The sequence below is a fragment of the Vespa mandarinia genome, chromosome 11 (assembly GCF_050613455.1).
Source record: "Vespa mandarinia isolate Hongniang chromosome 11, ASM5061345v1, whole genome shotgun sequence".
Lineage (NCBI taxonomy): Eukaryota > Metazoa > Arthropoda > Insecta > Hymenoptera > Vespidae > Vespa > Vespa mandarinia.
The window spans coordinates 7,421,902-7,444,000 of NC_140820.1; the positions used below are offsets into that span (position 1 = coordinate 7,421,902).

Consider the following 22,099-nt stretch of genomic DNA (forward strand, 5'->3'; position numbering starts at 1 on the left):
GTGGAATTACGTTTTACGTCGATCACCAAAAGTGCGAAAACGAAGAGTCACATTGTCCTTGAACATTTAAATATTTATCCTGAGAGCAACGACGCCGAAGAAAGCCGTTTGGCGAATTGCCCGAACAAGTGTTTACTCTTAATGAATGATGTTAAACTTCTTTTAAGTACGTGCGGTATGAAACTTTTGTATGGACTACTATGATGATCACACGATTGTTTAAATAAACGTCTCATTTGACATTGAAAATAGTTCGATCTCGAGAATTTTTCATTCTGATCTTCGATTTCGACGTTGCCTTCGATTTTTAGCTTTAGATAGTATTTCATAGGCCTGCTGTATTTCCATAAACTTCTCTTGAGCCTTTCGCCTCTCCTCTTTCGTACCCTTAATTTTGTCTGGATGATTATCTCTTGAAAGAGTTCTCCATTTAGCCGTAATTTCACTTTGCGAGGCCGTTTGAGATAGGCCAAGAACCTACGGTGAGAAAAAACGATGTATGTTTTTTCATAATATCAAAAATATTATATGAAGTGCTTTTTGTACAAAAATAATTTTTTCAAAGGAAATGATTTTAAAGTTTGAGATTAACAAAAAAAAATCCTATAACTATTATTTTCTCTAGAATACTCTAGAACATATATTAATTTTGTATATCGTGTAAAAAAATCATACCTTATAAGCGTTTATTTCACCTCGTGGATCAGATAGATCCACGATTTGAGCCCAGGTTGCCCAAAATCCTTGATGAACCGCTTGATTCCAGGTTGCTTCCAAACTCGCCTAGAAATATGAAATAAAAAAAAATATTATACAATTTATGCATATATGTTTACAATACTTTTTTCTATGTTATATCATCGAATAATCGTTAAAGAACACGTTAGAAACAAACCTTAAGATCAAGCCAAATAGGTGAAGTAAAGAAGTGTCCAATCGCATCTGACAATTTAATTTCTTCATTTTCACTGTCCGTGATAACAGCATTGAAGTATAGATAACTACCTATCAATGAAAAGTACAAACTAATAGCTAAGAATAGAGCTAGCATTCTTTTGATCCATCTTTGCTTCTTTTTTGGTTTTAAACGCCATCGTTTGCTGAATGTGTCGAATGCTAAATTCGATGCAAGCACCATGAGAAATACCCAAATGGTATCATCACCGATGTAATATAGAATTGGATAAACGAGATAAGCTGCAACAAGTGCTGCCCATATGGTACCTTCTTCTTTACCAATGTTACCAACTGTCCAAACTCCTGTTAAATAATAAGATATTTATTTTGAATTAATTTTAATTTTTATAAGTTTTTGATGAAGAGAATGATTTTAGAGGATTGTCTAACAATTAAATGAATTTGTTAATATTTCTTCAGAAATGCTTCCTATGATAAGATCACAATGTTGTAAGAAACAATTTCTAATTTCGAACAATTTTCCAGGAACATAAAGAAAATTTCGAAAGAGGATTCCATACTGTATGTCCAACCTAAAGAGGGCGAATACGCTGTAAAAAATATATTTTTGCGAAAATCGTCGATTCTTCTTTTTCCTGATATATGTAAGTGAATATTTTTTTCCCTTGTATGTTGTATGTTGTATGTTTGAATATATATAATGACATGTCCTTGAATTGATCTTTAATTCCTAAAATTAAAATGAAATATTAAAAATTATTTCCAGGATTAATTATATCGATTGTGTCAGAACATACCATTACATATGTGTGAAATTTTTTTTTCCTAATTTTGTCCTTTTTTCCTTTTTAATTCTAGCTACGACATGCCAGGAGAAAAAATGTACACTTAGGTATATACAAAAAAAATATCGGTGACCTTGAAAAATGACTAAAGCACTAAAACATTCTTTGCAGCGTATTCGTCATTTGATGTCATTCCAATTGTATGTAAAATATATTTTGTATCATCACAAATGAATGTGTTTTACTTTTTAGATGGTTACATTTAGATGGGATATTCTGTATATCTATAGATTATATTGCCGGTTCAGAGAAACTCGGTAGTACCACGTGCAGCTTCACGTACTACTGAGATAATATGCAATAAGAAAAAAAATGCAATTGGTTAGCTAATCTTTGGCAGTTCGTCATTTTAGGTGCTGTTGCAATTTATTCGTCTCTGAAGCCGCTATCCTTATCTTTAATTATCGTTAATGTTAATTCTTAAAATCACCTATACACTAGCAATATTTAGCATTTCTTATTAACAGGAAAATAGGAAAAGAACCTCTTTGCAATTAAATATATTGACTAAAAGATTTTGAAGAAGTGATTGAAATTTGTCAGTAGCCACAAGCACAGAAAATAATCTTTGCCAAGTGATTACTGCGGGGATCGGTGTAATGTGCTGATTCGTGCATATGGTTGAAAATCATTGATCAAGGAGTTTGGCAGGATCGTCAATAGATTCGTGCGGAATTAATTTGAATGAGGAAAGGCGATGATGAATTTTATTATGAATATATATACAGAATGATAGCCATGCATGAAATAGTCATGCGAAAATCGAGGTTAAATAAAAAATTTACTATATTATAAATTCAATATATTATAAAAATATATTCAATATATTATAATTCAATATATTATAAAAAGTATTCAAGATAAATCAGTGAATAATAAATGAAATTTACTGATTCAAGATGAATCAATAAATAATGTTATACGGCGCATGGGACCACAAAGAATTGTGGCGACAAAGAATAATATGAGGAATCAAGATCATAGCAGTCATAGGCAGGACACCGAGGGATCAAGCTGAGAGGTCGAAAAAAGAATTAGGAAAGATGACGTCATGCATACAGGAGAAGAAGTTTGGACAGGCGGTGCTGCAATTGTGGTAGTAGTGGTGCGGTTAAATAAATTAAGGAAAGAAAGGCGTGAAATATTTCCGAAGCGGCAAATTCGGCTATGTGGCTTCGAATTGTGCAAAGAAAAGCAAGACAAATCAAATGTACTAGCGTAATATGACATGCAAATCGAACAATCGAATTTATAAGTCTGTTACAATTGGAGACATGCTTATTATTGCTTTGTTAGCGCGAGTTCAAAAAAGTTTCTGCGTAGGTTCAACTGCCAAATATATTTTGCATAGTCATTCTTGATTTTGAACAGTAAGGATAATAAAGATCCTAAAAACTCAATTAATTTAAATAATGTAAAGGATGTTGATGTTAAATGCAATTTGTTAGAGATGATAGAACATTATGAACCAAGTTCATCTAAGCAAGTCAACGTAAAACTGGAAATAGTAATTAAACAACGATATACTCATGTACCAGTTATGCGCGACGATTTATGCCGAATTGCAAGACCAAATATTTCGAAAAAGGAAATTCTATTGCAATCGTAAAGAAAATAAATGGCAGTATTTATATTAGTGTGCAGATTATCATTAATTAAATAAGAAAATTGTTAAGGATAGATATGCTCTTCCATTGATCGACGATAAATTATAAGAAGCTAGTTTATTTAGTGTTCTTAATTTAAGAGACCGTTTCTTGCACATGTCATTTCAAGAAAAAGGTTATAAATATTTATTTTTTGTATGAACTTAACAAATCTATGGAAATGCACGAATTGATTGCGAACGGTATTAAAATACGAAAGGTATTAAATTACTTAGACGAACTTATAATACCGTCTCGTAGTATAAAAAAAAAAGATGTCGGTAATCTACACAGTGTACTAATAGTAATCAGAAAAATCTAAAGCTTTATTGGGTCAAGTGTACATAGAATCTTGAAGCGTTGAATTGAATATTTGGAATATAAACGAATTGTATGCGTAAATTGATGTTTAGATTTTCTGATTCGTTCCAAACGCAAGGAAACAAGTTATGCGATACTCATACGAAGAAATTGCGGTAACTCCTTCGGGTAATTTTAATGAGTTTTATACAGATGATTCAAGCCAATTATTTATGCTGACGAATCTAACTTTTATGTCACATTATTAAATTTTAGAAAAATGTTTACTTCTCTTTATATTTTATACATTGGAAATGTAAAAATTTTATAAGCAAAGTTTAGCAGCAAAGTTTAAATGGCAAGCATCAAAGATACATAATTCAGGAATCATAGGGATATGTTCGAAGTTGAATAATTCCGTCAGTTTTTCTTATATTTGATCACTTATAGCATAGATTATCGATTATTTTCGATATGGATTATTATTGAATAATTAGTGAATACTTATATATTATATATTATTTTAATAGAAATTAAAACATATTTTAATTTTTAGAAAAATAATATTTAATATATAATATATATATATATATATATATATATATATATATATATATATATATGTAAATTGAAAGTTGAAAGAATGCTAGGAATAATATTTATGATAAGAACGTAATCCTAGGAATATGAGCGATAAAGATGAATGTTTATGCACGTGTGGAGATTTGGTGGAATCTAGGTGCACTTTGTTTAAATGCATTTTGACTGAATACATTTTGTCTGGACGCAATTCGTATGTCCGCATCCTAACAGATATATATGAATGAAAGATAGCGATAATGAGCGTGCGAAAAAAATAAACGATAACCCATATAAAATATTAGGCATAAGAGAAAACAGAGTATCACAAAATAGAATCGATTAGAAAGTATAAGAGAGTAGAGCAGAACAGAGTAATTGAGTTTTATCGAGTATCGAGTGTCAAGCGAATGTACAGACGAGAAGAAGTTTGTATATCTTTATAGGGAGACAATAGAGAATCTGTTTATATCTTTATTTTAATAAAATCATTTGTTGTTTTTCAAATACTCTGGCCTAAACTCACCTACAAAAATAATATCTAGAATCGAATAAATGTAAATTTTATGTATCTGTGATGAGGAACGCTGTTATGTATTCCTAAAATTAAAAGAAAAAGTATTCTTTAATTTTTTCAAAATCCTTGGAATATAGCAGTAAAACTATATATTTTCAGCTGATAAGCGATTAAAAGTACGTAATATTTTTTTTTATATTTCCTACACTGAAAGCTAAAATTTTGTTTAAAAAGTACCTCCTTTCTTCATGATTAGTAGGGCATTATTAGAATAAATTTATGTTATCCAATTTCTTATATTTATTTCTTCCGCTAATGATTTACTTGCGTTTTGCGGTAATCTTTGCTAAATCGGACACAGCGCCGGTACAATTTTGTTTGATAACATGAAGTATATAAACTATATGCAAACATGTTTTGATTTTTATAAAAATAATACTTAATATATAATATTTAATATGTATATATATATTTTTTTTAATGGAAATAGAATTTGTATAATATTCAATATATAAATATGTATTCACTAATTATTATTTTTTATAAAATATTTGACAATATCTTGTTTTTTGTCGCAAATTTATATACTAGTTATTGTATATATTAATTATATTTATAATTTCATATGGATTTATATCGTAAAACAAATGCTTACTGGTGATGCGTCGTATCTATAGCTGTCGTATCTATAGCTGTCGTATCTATAGCTGTCGTATCTATAGCCTTAAAGACCAGAGAGTCAGGTAATGTAAACAAATGCACGTGAGATAGACGTGAGTCAGGTCAGGAGCGCATTCACACTCTTCAAATAATGTAAAACAATTTTCGAGCGGAGGGTCAAAGCTAGTCCCTAACAATGACCTACATAAGTATGTAAATTCTCTTCTGAATTCAACAATTGATTATTATTTACCAATCAACAGTTGGAGTCTCATGCATTTATCACACATTTTGCACGCGACTGTTTTATTTATGTCTCCGGACTCGTCTCGTTGAATAGATATTATATATGTATAGACATATATTATATATAGAATAAGAGTTCGTATGAAAGAGAAGAAGTATAAAAGGACGAACCATTGAAGGATAAATTATTGCCTGGAGTCTAATGAAAGTCTACGTAAATAATTCTAAGATAACTAGGTTTAATCTACCGGAATTGCAGAAACCCGTAGAATTTTCTCCAAGGATTAAAAATAAAAAATGTATAACCAAGGTCGTAATTGAAACTTGATTATAATCATATCTTCATCCCACGTCAGGACATAGCTTCTTTCGCAAACATCATTTTGCAATTTTCATCAGAATAACAATAAATTTTTGTGTATGTATGTATAAATAATTAAATAACAGATTTCGATATAAACGTCGAGTTAAAAATAGCGGACAATATAAATGATTTAAAAGAAGTAACGCGTGAGAGAATTCGAGAAACATATCCGTTGTTTTTGAAAAAAAATAAAAAAAATAAAAAGAACAAAAAAAAAACCATATCACGAACAGGTAAAAGCGCGGTAAATATTGCATTATTTTAAATCATAATTATCACTACTTGATTATAATCAATGATATATGGCTAACTGAATTTATTCGTTATAGGAATAATTGTTTTAAAATCTATAGTTTAGTTGTTCAAAAAAACCGGATAAATAAAAATTAGATACAACTCATGCGTCATTTTCTCAATACGCAATTGCGTATTAAAAAGCATACCTGCTATCTAAATCCATATAACGTATTGCAAGGGTTTAAATCATAAATTTTTTTATTGCAATTCTTGTTTGATTTTAATAATCAATGACTCATTCGAAAAATAAAGGTTTTTTTTTACACAAGATCATTGTTTCCGATTCTCGAAACATACTTTTATTTGCATAAAAAATACTTAAAAAATAGAAAAAACATATAAAAAGAAAATAATATTTTTCAAAAATTTGAAGGATAATTTCAAATAAAAAACAATCTTTATCTTTCGAATGAGCCTTCGATTATCGAAATCAGATAAAAAATACGGCCATGAAAATTCATGACGTAAACTATTGCAAATGCATAGTAAGTAAATTCCCTTGTATAGTATATTTATTTATAGTTTTTTTCGCTACATCATAGAGTTATGGATCATATTAATTTCTTTTCTTTCGAGGAATCGATTATTTAAACATACAAAGCAACAAATATCCACGCCGTATAAGCGTATAGTGAGAAAAAGAGATTCGACTGTTTTGACACGAACTCGAAGTAGTGCCACTGTGCCTTGATAAATTGAAATAAAATGGCTAAAGACAGAATTTACGTCATGAATTCTCATGGTCGCAATTTTGCCTAATTTTGAAAATGAAGAGCTCATTCAAAAGATAAAGACTTTTTTACACGAGATTATTGTATGCAATTTTCAAAACAGACTTGTGTGATAATTACTCTTGAAAAATATTTATTTTAGTATACGATTATTGCGAATAAAATAATATTTTTTTCAAAAATTAGAAACAAGAATCTCGTATAGAAAATCTTCCGCATTAGATCTTAATCATCAAAATTATATAAAAATTGTGACCATAAGAATTCATTGCAAACGTATAAGAAGAGAATCCCTTTAAGCTACTGTACTATCTAACTCGGAGAGTTAGACCTTGTGAATTCTTATTATCTTAAAATCCATTATTCATAAATATTAATGAGTTTTAAAATAAATGAGTTTTAAAATGTTGAAACGTATATTTGTTAGCATGTATATTATATAGTATTAAAAATATAGTTTCACGAAAAAACGTATTACCTAGAGCAATGACTGCTGGTGTCAGAATCATCAAATGCCGGAAATTAATCCCGTTTATCTCGTCCTGCGGTATAGCACTACAATAAATTTCAGCCCAGAAATAAGCAACTGCATTTCCAGCGGCAAATCGTATAGTAGAAAACGGTGGCTAAAAAAAGAATTCGAAACATATTTCGTTTGTTTTTTCATTCGTTATATTGCATACATGTCAGATTACGATATCGTTATCTATAGCAAACTTAAAGCTGATTCAGCAACGGTTAATCATCATATTACCTTGCGGTTGGCTTTAACTTTATGTTTGAACTGTTCGACAAAATTTGGATCATTATTGGCATCGGCCACGTAGGATGGAATTTTAAAAATGTCCCAGAACCATCCCAGTCCTAGATAACCACCAAAGGTGCTGATATATAGGAAGGCATGAGCGTCTCTGCCAAGATAGATATGATGAGCACCGATTAGACCACCAAAGAGCCAAAGAACGTATGCCCAAAATGTTGATTTCCGTTTATGAATTCTTTTATCCTGAATATTCGAGTTGTTCATTGTCTTCATTTATCTTTCTTTTGTCTTCTTCTTTTTTTTTTATTTTTATGCCTGCCTATGTTCGTTTATATTTGAAATCTTATTCGATCAAGAAGGAACGTTATCCACACGCTATCTTATTCATTCTCATTCACAATTTGTTTAAATCGAATAATGCGATCTTCTTTATTTTAGGATAATATTATTCACCGTCGTAGACACTTTTTAATTAGAATTTTTCTTATCTATAATACATCCCTTTATCGTCAATGCTTCGTTATTTATATTATTTATAATATTCACCTACTTCCACTTATATATTATCGCAGCCTTATTTGTAAAGAATTTGAAGAACGAGCACACCAGTCTACCGCTTCGAACGACTACGAAACGTGTTTCCCTTCGTACTATTCGATGACACGTACCTGGTTCAACGCTCCAGCAAGTATAACGGTACCTGTTTCAGGACCGTACCAATAAGAGAAAAATCCTTTTTTAGCCATAACTTTAAAAAATATTCGTAAAGATGTAAAATATGAGAATTTCATTAATTAATATAATAAAAAAATTATTATAATGTTGAATTGTTTCGGGAAAATATATAGATATTTTTATTATTTAAGAATACTTTATTATTATTAAAATAATATAAAATAAGTTTTTTTTAACGAAATATTTTCTTTTTTAAAAAGTATGAAAAAGAGAAAGAGAAAAAAAAGTGTGGATTAAAGTAATATGTAATTGATTTAATTCGATAAGTTCTAGATAAAAGAAGAAAATATATACACATAATTTCATGAACTAATATGTAATCTCAATTATCGTTTTTATTATTATTATTATTATTATTATTATTATTATTATTATTATTATTATTATATTAATAAAATTTTTAATTATACGTAATATATTTTTTTTTATTATTCGTAATAATTTAATACTATTTAAAAGCTATAATCGGTTTTTATATTTTTGAAAAACCGAATGTTCTGCCATCTAGTAACAAATACGATAAACGTTTGTAAATTTGTCTTTTACCAACATATGTTATATATATTTAGTAGTACATTTAATCATTAGATGGAGTACATAGTGCTGTAATTTTCATGAATTTACAATCCTGTTTCAATAAGAAAATATATAAAATACTACAATTCTGTGTCTTCTTCGTTTGTCTTCAATGTTTACAGGAGAGAAACTTTTTTCCTAAAGGTTAATGAGTATGCAAAGAAAGAAACACTTTTATATTTAGTTATAGTTCATAAGCGAAATGGCGTCGAACACATGTCGTTCAAGGAGTTTTGTCGCATGGTTCGTCTTACTTTGAAAGGTTAGAACACATGCAGAAACGAATCGAAGTTAGTTTAGTGTTAAAAAAAAGAAGATGCTAACTGATGGAGGTTCGTTCATCGGTATCGTGTAGTCATAAAGCATGGAGACGTATTGCAAAGAGAGAACGACGCAGACGTTTACGTTGTAAAGCTGCGAAGGAGCGCGAAGCAGACGAAGAACGATTGAGGGCAGCACTTGAACGTACCGCGGAATATTTGAATTGGTGCAAAGAAAAGGAACAGCGCGAGAAAGAGGAAGAAGAATTAGAAAAACGAGAACACGAAGAAAGAGAAAAATTGTGGCTCGAAGAAGAGGTAATTTTCATCATTATCGTGATTTTATTATAAAAAATTAAATCTCTTTTTTTTAAAATATAAGTTTCTTTTTTATGACTTACATATGTATAATAAGATTTAGAGAAAAGATTAATAATTAGAAAATTAGTAAAAGATTAAAAATTGGATAATTAGTCAGGAAGTTGGCTTATCTTAATTGTTTAATATAATTTTATTTTTAAGATAATCAATGATTTGTTATTAATTTATAATCATAAATTATTTACTATATGAATATATTATTCAGGTTAAAGCACAAAAAGAGTGGCATATCCTTCAAGAACGAAAGGCAAGAGCTAGACAACAGCAATTAGAGCAAGAAGAAAAAATTCGAAAAGAGTTTGAGGCTAAACAAGAAATTATACGTAAAAAAGAAGAGGAAGAGAAACGTAAACGAGAAGAGGAGATAAAACAAAGGGAACTACTGCAAAAGGAAATCGATGATTATATAGATGAGGGAATTAAAACGCCTGAGGCTCTTAGAAAAACTATCGACAGTCAACCTGGCAAAGAACTTTGTCCTTTCTTTTCTAAAACAGGTGCTTGCAGGTAGATTGAACAATAAATAACACATAAGGAATCAATAAGATAAAAAATAGAAAAAGATTAAATGATAATTCTAAGTTTTCTATTTTATGTAGGTATGGAGATACATGTTCCAGAAATCATCGTCGAGTTTGTTTAAGTAAGATTCTTCTAATACCTAATTTTTATTCACACTTTTCTCTGGAAAAGAACTCAACAGAATATGATACAGACATTGCATTGGAATTTGAAAATTCTGAAACCAGACAACACTTTTGTGAATTTTATAATGACGTTGTACCGGAATTGGAATTTCTAGGAAGAATTAAGACTCTTAAACTATGTTGCAATACTGAAATTCATTTACGCGGTAATTTGTACGTTGAGTATTGTACAGAACGAGAAGCTGCGAAAGCTCTGAGAAAGCTGAAGGGTCGTTGGTATGCCGGCAGGCAATTGAATTGTGAGTTTGCTAATTTGAAATCGTGGAGAAGTGCTGTGTGTGGTATGTTAAAGTGTCCTAAAGGTAGAGCTTGCAACTTTCTGCACACTTTTAAAAATCCTCATGCTGAATATGATATCAAAAGTCCACCTCGTTATTCAAAAGCTGTTGGTTCAGAAAGTAATAGTAAAAGAAGTGAACAAAGGTAAGCATATCTTTTGTCTTCTATTATTAAAATCCAATTTTTCATTCGTTTCGTTGTTTGTTAACTTTGTAGGAATAGATCTACATGGGAAGAATACATTTATGATGAAACTGATGAAAGTAGAAATTGGAGATGGTCAGAATCACCTGAAATAGAAACACCTGAAAAACGTTTAAGAAATAGTGAAAAACAATACAGACATACAAACGAAAAAAATGATCATCGTTCTTCTAGATACGATAAAAAACAAGATCGAAGTTCCAGAAGTTCTAGGAGATTTAGAAAAGCGTCTATAGAAAGAAAAAATTATCATTCAAGTTCAATTAGATCTCGAAGGTGTTACGAGAAGAAACATGATAATGACGATTTTCATAAGAACAAACGATCCTTCAAAAAGTATTCTAATGAAATAAAAAAGGAATATGATAATAGTGATGAAAGTTATGAAAGAATGAAGAAAATTTCGAAAAAGTGCAAATATTCGAGAACATATTCTACAGTTGGTAACCTGGATGATGAAAATACTAAATCTAGGTCGAAACAATCAGAGGAACATGATGATTTTAATTTTTCGAGTTTAAAAACCGAGAACGACATCAATAGGCTTACATCGGAAAATAAAGATAACGATGTAAAAAAAAGGAAAAAGGAAGCTAAATCAAAGTGGGATAGTAAAAATTTCGATGATACGTCTCTAGAAGGTGTAAACTCAAGTGATTCTGATTCTTCGTCTGATAATAGTGAATTACGTAGGACTACAAATAAACGATCTCCGGACGGTTGGACGACAACCGACTCTGATAATGAAGAAGATAATAAACGGTGATAATATTTAACGTAACCTAATGTTTAATACGATGTAATATATATATATATTTTTTTTCCCTTTATTTCTTTTTTTTTTTTTTATAATGTAATACATGCTCTTCACATTAAATACAATATTAATAAATATAATAGATTTGCAATAAAGATACGCTCTTAAAAAGTATTTCAATGTAGGAATTCGAAATCTCCATTTGTTTGTCAATAATGGCTATTTTATTGATACAAAATCTTATCGTTCATCTCCGAAGACCAATCCGTCGATCTTGTTATCTTTTTAAAGGAAAATTTGTGAAATCAAGATTTTCTTAAGTCAACTGTAATAATCGTCTACATTATCTGACTCTGTTCATCGAATAGTGGCATACATAAAAATATTTTTTAATTTGATAACGGTCGTTAATGTACGTGAATTGTAGCTGATATCATATCAATATTTATCATTCAATCGTGATTCAAAATAAAAGTAAAATATAAAGCAATTGTAGGATTCAGAAGTGATATATCATTTCAAGATGTACGTCTTACTAATTTTGTTAGTTTCTATATATTATTCACTCGTCGATGGTTTCGGCCTCCATGGATTTACTTTTAAGGGTTTAGATGAGCCACAAATATTGGGTACTCGTACAAAAGATGTACATGAGGATTGGTTAATCCAACCATTGGATCATTTTAATTCACGTGATAATAACTTATGGCATATGGTAAGAATTTTTTATTCTCAAATAACATTCTTTTGATTATATACGTACAATAATAATATTTTCAATAATATTTTTACAGCGTTACTACAGAAATGCAGCCTTTTCAACACGAACTGGACCGATATTAATCATGCTCGGCGGAGAATGGGAAATAGAACCTAATTTTTTAACAAATGGACTGATGTACGACATTGCTGTTGCTCATGGAGCCATGATGTATTATACTGAACATCGATACTACGGAAAGAGTAAACCCATACAGTACGATGATGATCAAATATATGGATAATAATAAATCTTTAAATATTTTTATTATGAATTATTAATTTTAGAAACATTAGTGAAGAAAATCTGCAATATTTAAACGTTGATCAAGCTTTGGCTGATATAGCTTATTTCATTGAAAAGATGAAGCAAAACCTTGGTAAGGAAAACGCAAAAGTAATAGTTTTCGGTGGATCATATGCTGGTAATATGGCAGTATGGGCTAGATTAAAATATCCTCATCTCATTCAGGTATTTTTTTTTTTTATGTAAATGTGTTTCATATGAAGTCAAACTTTGTTATTTAATTCTTTACAGGGTGCCGTGGCTAGTAGTGCTCCGATATATGCAAAAGCTGATTTTTATGGTAAAAATCGTAATTTTCTTGTTTTCTGAACCTTTGTCAATTAATTTGGATCAATAAATTTGTTCTTTTGTTTTTAGAATATAACGAGATTGTGGCAAGGTCTCTTCGGAGCTATGACGAACAATGTCCGATTGATATTAAAGCTGCGTTTGATTCCGTAAAGGAATTATTGACTGGTAATGGTGGTGCTGAAAAATTGAAAACATATTTCAAGTATGTACATACATTAATTCCTGAAAATCAAAGAAATTAAAAAATTAATTAAAAATTATAATATTTTAGTCTGTGCAAAGTGCCGAATGTGAAATCTAATAACGATGTTAGTCACCTTATAAATATTTTCATAGAGGTAAGAAGTTATGATAATAAAAGAAAGAATAAAATCCTTTAACGCACGCGTTTCAATAAAAACTACAATAGCGAAGACCATTATCGTTTAAAACATTATTATTTGTAACAGAAATTTGCTGGAATTGTTCAATATAACAAAAATCAGGATAGTAACAAGTCGGATATCTCTGTTTGTTGTGATAATATGACAGCAACGTATTTGGGATCACCACTTCAAAGATTAGCTCGACTGTTGAGTAAAGACGATGGTAGTTGTTTAGATGCGAGTTACGAACAGTTCATATCACGCCATAGGAATATAAGCTGGAGTTCAGACAGTATAAGTAAGTTAAAATTGAAATGTTATATGAATTTCAAACAATTTATAATAAATAGACCGTGAATGTTTATATAAATACATATTTTTTAAGATATAGGATTCTTATTAAGTCGTAGTTTATTTATATATTTTGACAATTTTTTTTTTATTTTGTATATTTTGCATGATAAATACGTTTTGCATATTCTATTTAATGAACATATAAACATGAATATTCTATAATTTAAATGCGTATTTTGATGTATTTAATTTGTACAAAATCCCATTAGTTTAACATTACTTAATTGTATATTTCAGTAAGGAGGTGGTATTACCAAACCTGTACGGAGTATGGTTATTACTCGACAACTGATTCCAAAAATTCGATTTTTGGATCTCTTGTCCCATTAGATTACTTCCTGAATATTTGCGTCAACTTATATGGAAATTAGTAAATCATTTATATTAATTATGTTTTAACGCATTATTATTAAATAATTTAATATCCATATAATTTACAGTTACGATGGTAATTTTTTGAAATTGAGAATAGAACGAACGAATTTGATTTACGGTGGTTATAAACCGGATATAACCCATGTCATTTTTACAAATGGCGATTTGGATCCTTGGCATAAACTTTCAGTTTTACTAGACTTGAACGAATCTACACCAGCTATACTTATAAAAGGTATTTATAGATGCATTTGTGTTGTATATACATCATGAATTAATTCTTTTATTTTTGCCCTAGGTGCATCTCATTGTCAAGATTTAATGAATGATCTTCCTACGGACCTGTCAGATTTAAGGGAGGCAAGAAAAACTGTACGTAATATTATAGCTAAGTGGATAACATCATGAGTGTTGTGAACAATTTTTCATTATAATAAAAAAGAAAAAAAAGAAAGAAAGAACTAAATGACCTTTTTATACCAATACATTTTATTTGTAATTGATATCAAACGAAGAACTTATTTACAAAAGATGATATATATCGGAATACCTATACCTATATATGTTATATTTTATCTGACAAAAATAGAATTATCTTTATATTTTTTTTTAATACGTATATATAATACGTATTATATATATAAAATATACGTATCGTACGTATATTTTATAACAGTCTAAATTTCTTTGAATCATCATTTTACACACACCGTTCCCATAAAAAAAAAACTCCTGTTAATTGAAACATTTTATTTAGAAGTGACTCGATTTGACACTTCTGATTATTGCCAATATTTATAAACCCCAAATAAAAGATTAAACTATTTTATCTATTAATAAAGGGAAAGTAATGTGAAGAATTTCAGTCGACTTCGAGTTTTCTGAAGGAACCACTGATGCCACTCATCATACTATCGCTGGATCCAACACTCGAGCAACCAAATCCTTGTTTTAAAGCAGATACGGCACCTTCTCGTGCTTTTTCAGAATATTGATCGAGACATACCTGCATTTTATCATGACTTAACAATATCGGTCTTATTTCTAATAGTTCTTGTCGCCAAAGATCTATATAAAAAAAAATAAATAAGTAAAAAAAAAAGAAAAAGAAAATATTCTTAGAGTCGTTTGGATAGGAATTTTTTTTAATTTCTTCTAATGTATTCAAATTTTTCTTACCGATCATTTCTTTCATAGGCATGGTACCACCGTACTCTTTAGGTAACATACTAGCATCCATTTTGTTATTTAATGCATCTTCCAGACTAGTATAGATTTTAACACGGCTTTTTATTTTCTCGGATATCAAGGACATTCCAAAATCAAGGGCAAACTTCAAAGATGGATGTGCGTTGATAGCATGAACTTCTTTGTGTCTCATCGGTACTGTACGCTAAAAACGAAAATTTTCCAGATATCCAGTCGATATGTTTATTCTTCGAAAGATTTCGAAATGTTAATGAATGTATTATTACATTCATTATGTAATATATTCTATTGACATTATATATAACAATTTAATGTTTTTGATGAAATTCATATCGTAAAATTAAAAGTGAAAGAAACGAAAATCGGTTCTTGGTTTTTTCGTTTTTTTTCTTTTCGAATTCTGCCCGAAATTTAATGATACAGAATTCATAAATATATTTATATATGTATATATATACTATATGTTATATAATTACAGAATTAATATTGAAACATGGTTGATATTAATTATATAATGTAACATGCAGTAGTTACAACATAATTATCTTACTTCTCCATTTTTAACAATGCGAACAGCTTCCTTAGGTGTAAACAAAGTAAGATGAGGAAAGCTGACACCAGCGCCATCAGCAAAATGAACAAATCCACGAATTTGACTCTCCTCGTCTTCCATCAAAGCTTCATAAGTAATAGCGTGTATCTTACACATATCTGCGTTTGTATATTTATGCGGATCAAAAACACCTATAATAAAAAGAAAAAAAACAGAATTTCTGTAATAATATAATAATTTGATTGATTTATAAGTAATTTTAAAAAGCTCATAATATTTATTTATTATTAATTATTTAATTAAATATAAATCAGAATAAGATCTAATAATTGAAAAGAAATGTATCATAATATTAAATTAATTATTATATATATATTACCCATCTTTGATAATTACCTGGTCTGGCAATGATAACACGACGACCTTTGTGATCGCGACCTGGTGCGGCAAATAGATATCTGTAATTAATAAATATAATAAAACATATTCGAGAACATACAAAAAGTGGAAAGATTTCTGAAATATCCTCGAAATTTTCCAAACTCGTAGGACGACAGGACTCTATTCCTCTTCGTTCTTGATCTTACCCCAAGGAAAGTAATTCTTCCATCGTTGGTTCCATTACATCCAAATGAGTAAATGCAGGATGATAAACTTGACGTAAGAGAAGATATCGTTCGATAGTTTCTTGAGCCATAGGTACGTTAAATTTCTTGCATCGTAAAAATCTCAATAAAAATTGTGCATCTAATGGTAGAAAAATATTAGTCGAATGTGGAAAAATAAGATAATTATTATCCATTTAGGATTATATTAATATTAGGCTAATAAAAAAAATTGTTTAGGAATACGAAAGTATTTAAAACAATAATGAAATGAAAAAAAAGAAAAACAAAAATTAACATAACATAATTTAAATATTTTTATCTCTCTGTAATAATTTATTTTCTTTTCTTCTTCTTTTTTTCTTTTATTTAATGATATTAAACATTCCTCACCGAGTCGACAATTTTTAATACGTGGATTTAATTTTATCCAACTACGCATCTGCTCTAGTGCTTGATCGCGTGTATTCTTATCTTCTCTGAGCTCATCCTTTGCAAGTATTTTTGTTTCGTTGGAAAGTTTGCACTCATAATTGTCCTCTTCGGTAACCCATTCTACCACAGCACCATCCATCTTATTTTCTATTTTCGTTGCTTTGTATCGTTGTAGAAAGATCGTTATTATCCTATAAATTGATCGATAAAAACTAATCACATTTATCTTGAAAATAGATAATAGAATAAGTTTACGCATCGTCATTGAAGTTAGCAAGCAATTTCTCTCTTGTTCTCTATTTTCACTTTCGTTACAAACGTGTTTGACCTGATTGCCTACATTCCAATCATACTCGAGATTAACACACATGTATACGGAGTTTGAATGACCAAATATATGAGAAAAAGGGTCAAATTTTATAAAAAAAAATTAATCGACGATAATTTGTAATAAAAAGTCTAATTTATTATTTATTGGATTAGCTATGAATAATGTCGGAATTTGCATAATAAACAATAAATAATATTTTTTATTAAGTATTCCGATATTGCATTTATAAGTTTGGTTCTAATTTAATATACTATACCATAAAAATAGTTTAGTTTAATAAAAACGAATAATGTTCTTTATTTAGATATAAAATACTAAAAACGCATTAATTATGGGGCAATTTGATACATTCACATTATTTTGTTCTTATTTTTAATGGATAAATTATATCGGTAAATATTTTTTTTCGAAGAAACTTTAGATTTTAAAATCATGAGGATCATGAGATAGAGCTAATTTAAACATAATTATTGAATCAATACAAATTCAAAAAGAACAATGTTTATTTTATGTCACGATTATTATGTTTCAAAAGTCAAGTTTCAGAATTACGAACTTTTATGTTCATTAATCGTCTATGAAAAAATGTATTATTCATTAAATAAGGATGCAAATGATCATTTGATTATATAATCGACCTAAATATTTCTTTTTAATTTTTGTTTTTCAAGTAATAAAATAATGTATCGAATAATACCCGAAACATATAAATGATAAAAAATAAAAAAAAATGACATGAACGTTCTATCTTTGTGCGTATATCCTTAAATGTTGCGTACTCCGATTACATGTCGCAACAACTTTCTCCGATTATGTAACATGCCAGATAGGTAAAACATCTTTGTTCTTTCGGTATCAGACGTAACAGACGTAAGAACTGGATGATGATCGAAAAATGTAAAACAAAATTGGTTAGGTGCTCTAGATCGGATGTCGATTGATAAATAACTATTGTTCAAATTTAACGATCTAAATAAATGATGACATTGATTGCAAATTAGAGAGAAAGACATATTACAGATTTCCAGAAATTTTTTTTATTCTAAAATAATGTCAGTCAATTTCGGAAAAAGTATATGATCGTTTTTGTAACTTTCTCTATTAAAATTATTTGAATAATCATGTGATGATAAACTGTTTAAATCTGACTCATTTAAAAGCTCGAGAAAGAGTGGTCGCATAAACACTTTATACTTTAGAACTTTCATGCGAGCATCAAACTTAATATATTTTTACGCCTAATGATAATAAACCCTCGATATTTATATTTTGTATTCTTTAGCTTAGGTGAGCACTTTTAATGCCAAAGCTCTTTATAATCGAATAAAACTATAGATCTAAATTAGATAAAATCTATAGACTACAATTACTATAGATCTAAACCTTTGTATAAAGTGTTTGTAACATGCAGATCTTATCAAAATTATGATGATGACGATTAACGTATCTAAACAATTACACGTGGTATGTACTTAAATTTATTCAAATTGCAAAATGGGGCCCTACATGACGACGCCATTTTTCATCAAAATTTCACAAAAGGCAAACGGCCGCCTATCTAAAATGCAAAGCCATAACTAATATCGATCTCTTCCGCATAGAAAGTGGAGGTTATCGGTTAGCCGACTCTTAAGATTACCTTTCGAGAGGCAATTGCTGTTACGTATGATCCTGGTAAAAGCAAACTACCTTTTCTTCGTAATGCGTTACAACTATTACGTATACGTACGATTCCATTAAAATCCTCTACCATGGATAACAAGATCCGTGGTTATTTAATTATATGATACCATAGAATCGTATAATAGTTACACGTAATACTTAGTAAAATTTCTTTCGGTGCAACTATTACGAGTTGAGGTTATGTCACAGTTATTTTCAATTAATCACGAAAAGAAAAAACTTAAGAATTTGTTTTGTCAACTATCATCGTAGTTTCAATTAAAATTTTAAACTGTTTTTGTTTTCCGAAATTAACTATAAAAAATGAAGTTTTCTCTTCTAAATTAAATTTGCTTCTTAAGAGTAATCTAAATGTATTTACTCTTTTGAGAAAACAATTTGTTCAAATAATTTGTAAAAAAAACATGAAAGAGACGTTTGATTTTCCTCTTTCCTTTTCTTTTTTTTTTACACGAACGAGCACAAAAATGTAAAACTAATAATTTTTTGTTAACAGTTCATCGAAACTTGTTTATTCAAAATATATAGAAAATGTTCATATAAACTTACGTTTTCTTCACTTCCGTTCCGTTTCTACTTTCAATAATAATAACTATTTTCCTTGACAGTAATCCGTCGAAAAGAAATTTTTAATATAATTAAACTCAATGAGTATGTCATTGTATAAAATCGAACGAATACTACCTTTATGGCACGATTTTTTATGAAAACAAAAGAAACTCGTGAAAGTGGGATTATTATATTACGATTAATGAAACACAATGCAATCAAACACGTTAAATTTTGGATAAACAATAAATTATTTCAACGATAAAAAATACATATTGTTAGTGATAAATGTTAAAATATTAGATTAACCAAAAAGTTTTGGCCGCTTAATTAAATATGAATATAATTAAATAATAATTAAATATTAATAATAAATTATTAATTATAAATTAATTGTATAAATTTATTAATATTTAAAAATTATTTTGAAAAGAATTAAAATTTTTTAATTAATTAAAAATTATTATGCTCCAAGAGAATAAAGTTGTTTGATAAATTTGCAGTTTTAATACTTTAAGTGTCTAGTCCTATTTTCGTCATCAATATTTGCATACTAATATGTATGAAATCTACTGATATGTAAATTATCAGAAAGGATCTCGAAGTATAAAAAAAATATTTTTATGTAAAAATTTTTTCTAAGTGTTGAAATAATACTTAAAATAAGATGTATATAATAAGATGTATAAATGTTTTTTTACTACCGGTTTTTCAATAAGTTTTTTAATGGTCAACTTTTTGCTACAGTATTGACTAAGAAGATAATTATATTTCTCCAATATTTTTGGACTTTAAAATGGTAAACCTTCAAATTCAAAATCATTTATTATTGTAGTAGACAATATATACCCGTAAAAATAACAAGTATTTGTGATATATCTTATGTCGATCGGTATCTCACATTGTTTTGACTAGTTTGACATTGTTTTGACCAGTATCAATAATTCGATTAGAAAGAATCAGGAATATTTTTTTCACTTATTTTAAATTTCAGATTACAAGAAAATCCGTTCAATAAAATTATTTATAATATAACTAAATTATTAATTGATTAATATGTCATATAATCATAATATTATGATTAATTATCTGATTGTAATTAAGAAACAAATCGTTATTGAAATTTTATTTCTTCTTTTTCGACATAGAAACGTTATGTAAAGTTTATTAAAAATACGTTAGAAAACATGATCGTTTAAATAAATGAAATTTAATACACTTAAATGCAAGACATTACGAAGATTAGAAAAATATCATATATATATATATATCATATATATATATATATATATATAATAAGTAGAGGGGAAAAAAATAAAAAAAAATACATACCTAGACACAAACCGGTCTACGTGCTTGATGGCAACTGTTCCTCTCTGTTCGTACGATCGCTCTTTTATAATTTTCAGAGGCACCTTTCTTCTTTCTCAGCACAGGAACCTTGCGTCTCACGAATGAGTAAATTTCTTTTAAGTAAAGGGAGCGAGTAAGAGAAAGAGTATATGTGAGAAAGAGAAAAAGAGAGAGAGAAAGAGAGATAGAGAGAGAGAAAAGAAAGAGAGAGGGAGAGAAAGAAAGAAAAAGAGAGAGAAAGAGAAAGAGAGAGAGAGAAAGAGAGAATATTTTTGACTAGTTTTCAGATTTATCGCGTCCTTCTGTTGAGTTCGAGATAAAAGAAATTAATGAGAATTTAAGGAATAGAATTTTTTTAATAGCGATTTGTTCAATTTATTACTGGATTTATGACATATTTCACAATACATCTGTTTTATCGTTCTTATGGACGAATACCAGTTATTCATTACATATATTTATCTTCTTTGTTTTTCTACCAAAGTTTTTCTAACACTTATAGCTACCCTTTTTGTTACATACGATTAATATATATTTCGTAAAAAACATTTCGTTCTATATTCATAGAAACGAAAATATTATTAGGAACAAGGAAAAGATGGGAACGATTGTAACTTCGTTGTTTCGCTTTTTCATCATATATGATAAGAAAAAATATTACATGCATTAAAATGGAATTTCTGGTAAACGCGGCATAACCAACATAAGTTGTTGAATGTTATATAATGTGAAAGACGTAACGAGCAAATATTGAAGATTTTCTGTTAGTTCTGATATAGCTAATGACATTATGTATTGGAATTTTGGAACAGGATGTTTGAAAAAAATTGACATTTAAAATGGCGAAAAGTATTTTTCATGATAACCCGCGTTTGTTCAAAAATATATTATTTATTTATTATGATATTTATTTGATTTGATCTATCCGTTGATTATTAATTATTATATTTAATTAATAATAATAATAATAATAATATAATAATAATAATAATAATATATATATATTATATATAATATTATATATATATTATATATATATATTATATATATCGTGTATATATATATACATAGATATATATATATATATATATATATATATATATATATATTATATATAAATTAATATGATATATAAGAAACATTCAAGGAAATGTATTATTTTAAT

The 22,099-nt window shown here is 28.5% G+C and overlaps 4 protein-coding genes across 7 annotated transcripts; 2 read left to right on the plus strand and 2 right to left on the minus strand.

The window, feature by feature from the left end:
* Window positions 1-270: 270 nt before the first annotated feature.
* On the minus strand, window positions 271-8,537 carry wus (TM2 and DnaJ domain-containing protein wurst). Its single transcript, XM_035883265.2, has 5 exons — window positions 7,858-8,537; window positions 7,582-7,729; window positions 896-1,260; window positions 676-783; window positions 271-477 (listed from the first exon to the last, which is right to left on the minus strand). The coding sequence occupies exons 1-5, from the start codon at window positions 8,137-8,139 to the stop codon at window positions 271-273; spliced, it is 1,110 nt and encodes a 369-aa protein (XP_035739158.1). The 5' UTR covers window positions 8,140-8,537.
* A 642-nt stretch (window positions 8,538-9,179) lies between these two features.
* On the plus strand, window positions 9,180-12,041 carry LOC118449095 (uncharacterized). Of its 3 annotated transcripts, none has more exons than XM_085660180.1 (5): window positions 9,180-9,755; window positions 10,024-10,325; window positions 10,418-10,948; window positions 11,021-11,770; window positions 11,951-12,041. In XM_085660180.1, exons 1-5 carry the CDS (start codon window positions 9,504-9,506, stop codon window positions 11,979-11,981), a joined length of 1,866 nt encoding a protein of 621 aa, XP_085516306.1. In that variant the 5' UTR covers window positions 9,180-9,503; the 3' UTR covers window positions 11,982-12,041. The 3 variants fall into 3 exon arrangements, with proteins under 3 accessions (XP_085516306.1, XP_035739189.2, XP_085516307.1); XM_035883296.2 differs by having other exon boundaries at window positions 11,909-11,966; XM_085660181.1 differs by lacking the exon at window positions 11,951-12,041 and having other exon boundaries at window positions 11,021-11,885.
* Window positions 12,042-12,141: 100 nt separating this feature from the next.
* LOC118449096 (putative serine protease K12H4.7) lies at window positions 12,142-14,703 on the plus strand. Its single transcript, XM_035883297.2, has 10 exons — window positions 12,142-12,480; window positions 12,560-12,741; window positions 12,813-12,996; window positions 13,063-13,111; window positions 13,189-13,324; window positions 13,394-13,460; window positions 13,572-13,785; window positions 14,079-14,211; window positions 14,282-14,451; window positions 14,515-14,703. The coding sequence occupies exons 1-10, from the start codon at window positions 12,289-12,291 to the stop codon at window positions 14,622-14,624; spliced, it is 1,437 nt and encodes a 478-aa protein (XP_035739190.2). The 5' UTR covers window positions 12,142-12,288; the 3' UTR covers window positions 14,625-14,703.
* A 71-nt stretch (window positions 14,704-14,774) lies between these two features.
* Window positions 14,775-21,037, minus strand: LOC118449097 (alpha-tocopherol transfer protein-like). 2 transcript variants are annotated; one of them, XM_085660182.1, is made up of 7 exons: window positions 18,989-19,122; window positions 16,977-17,209; window positions 16,566-16,725; window positions 16,375-16,436; window positions 15,976-16,169; window positions 15,396-15,609; window positions 14,775-15,284 (listed from the first exon to the last, which is right to left on the minus strand). In XM_085660182.1, the coding sequence occupies exons 2-7, from the start codon at window positions 17,155-17,157 to the stop codon at window positions 15,079-15,081; spliced, it is 1,017 nt and encodes a 338-aa protein (XP_085516308.1). In that variant the 5' UTR covers window positions 17,158-17,209; window positions 18,989-19,122; the 3' UTR covers window positions 14,775-15,078. The 2 variants fall into 2 exon arrangements, with proteins under 2 accessions (XP_085516308.1, XP_035739191.1); XM_035883298.2 differs by lacking the exon at window positions 18,989-19,122 and adding an exon at window positions 20,914-21,037 and having other exon boundaries at window positions 14,776-15,284.
* Window positions 21,038-22,099: the final 1,062 nt, after the last annotated feature.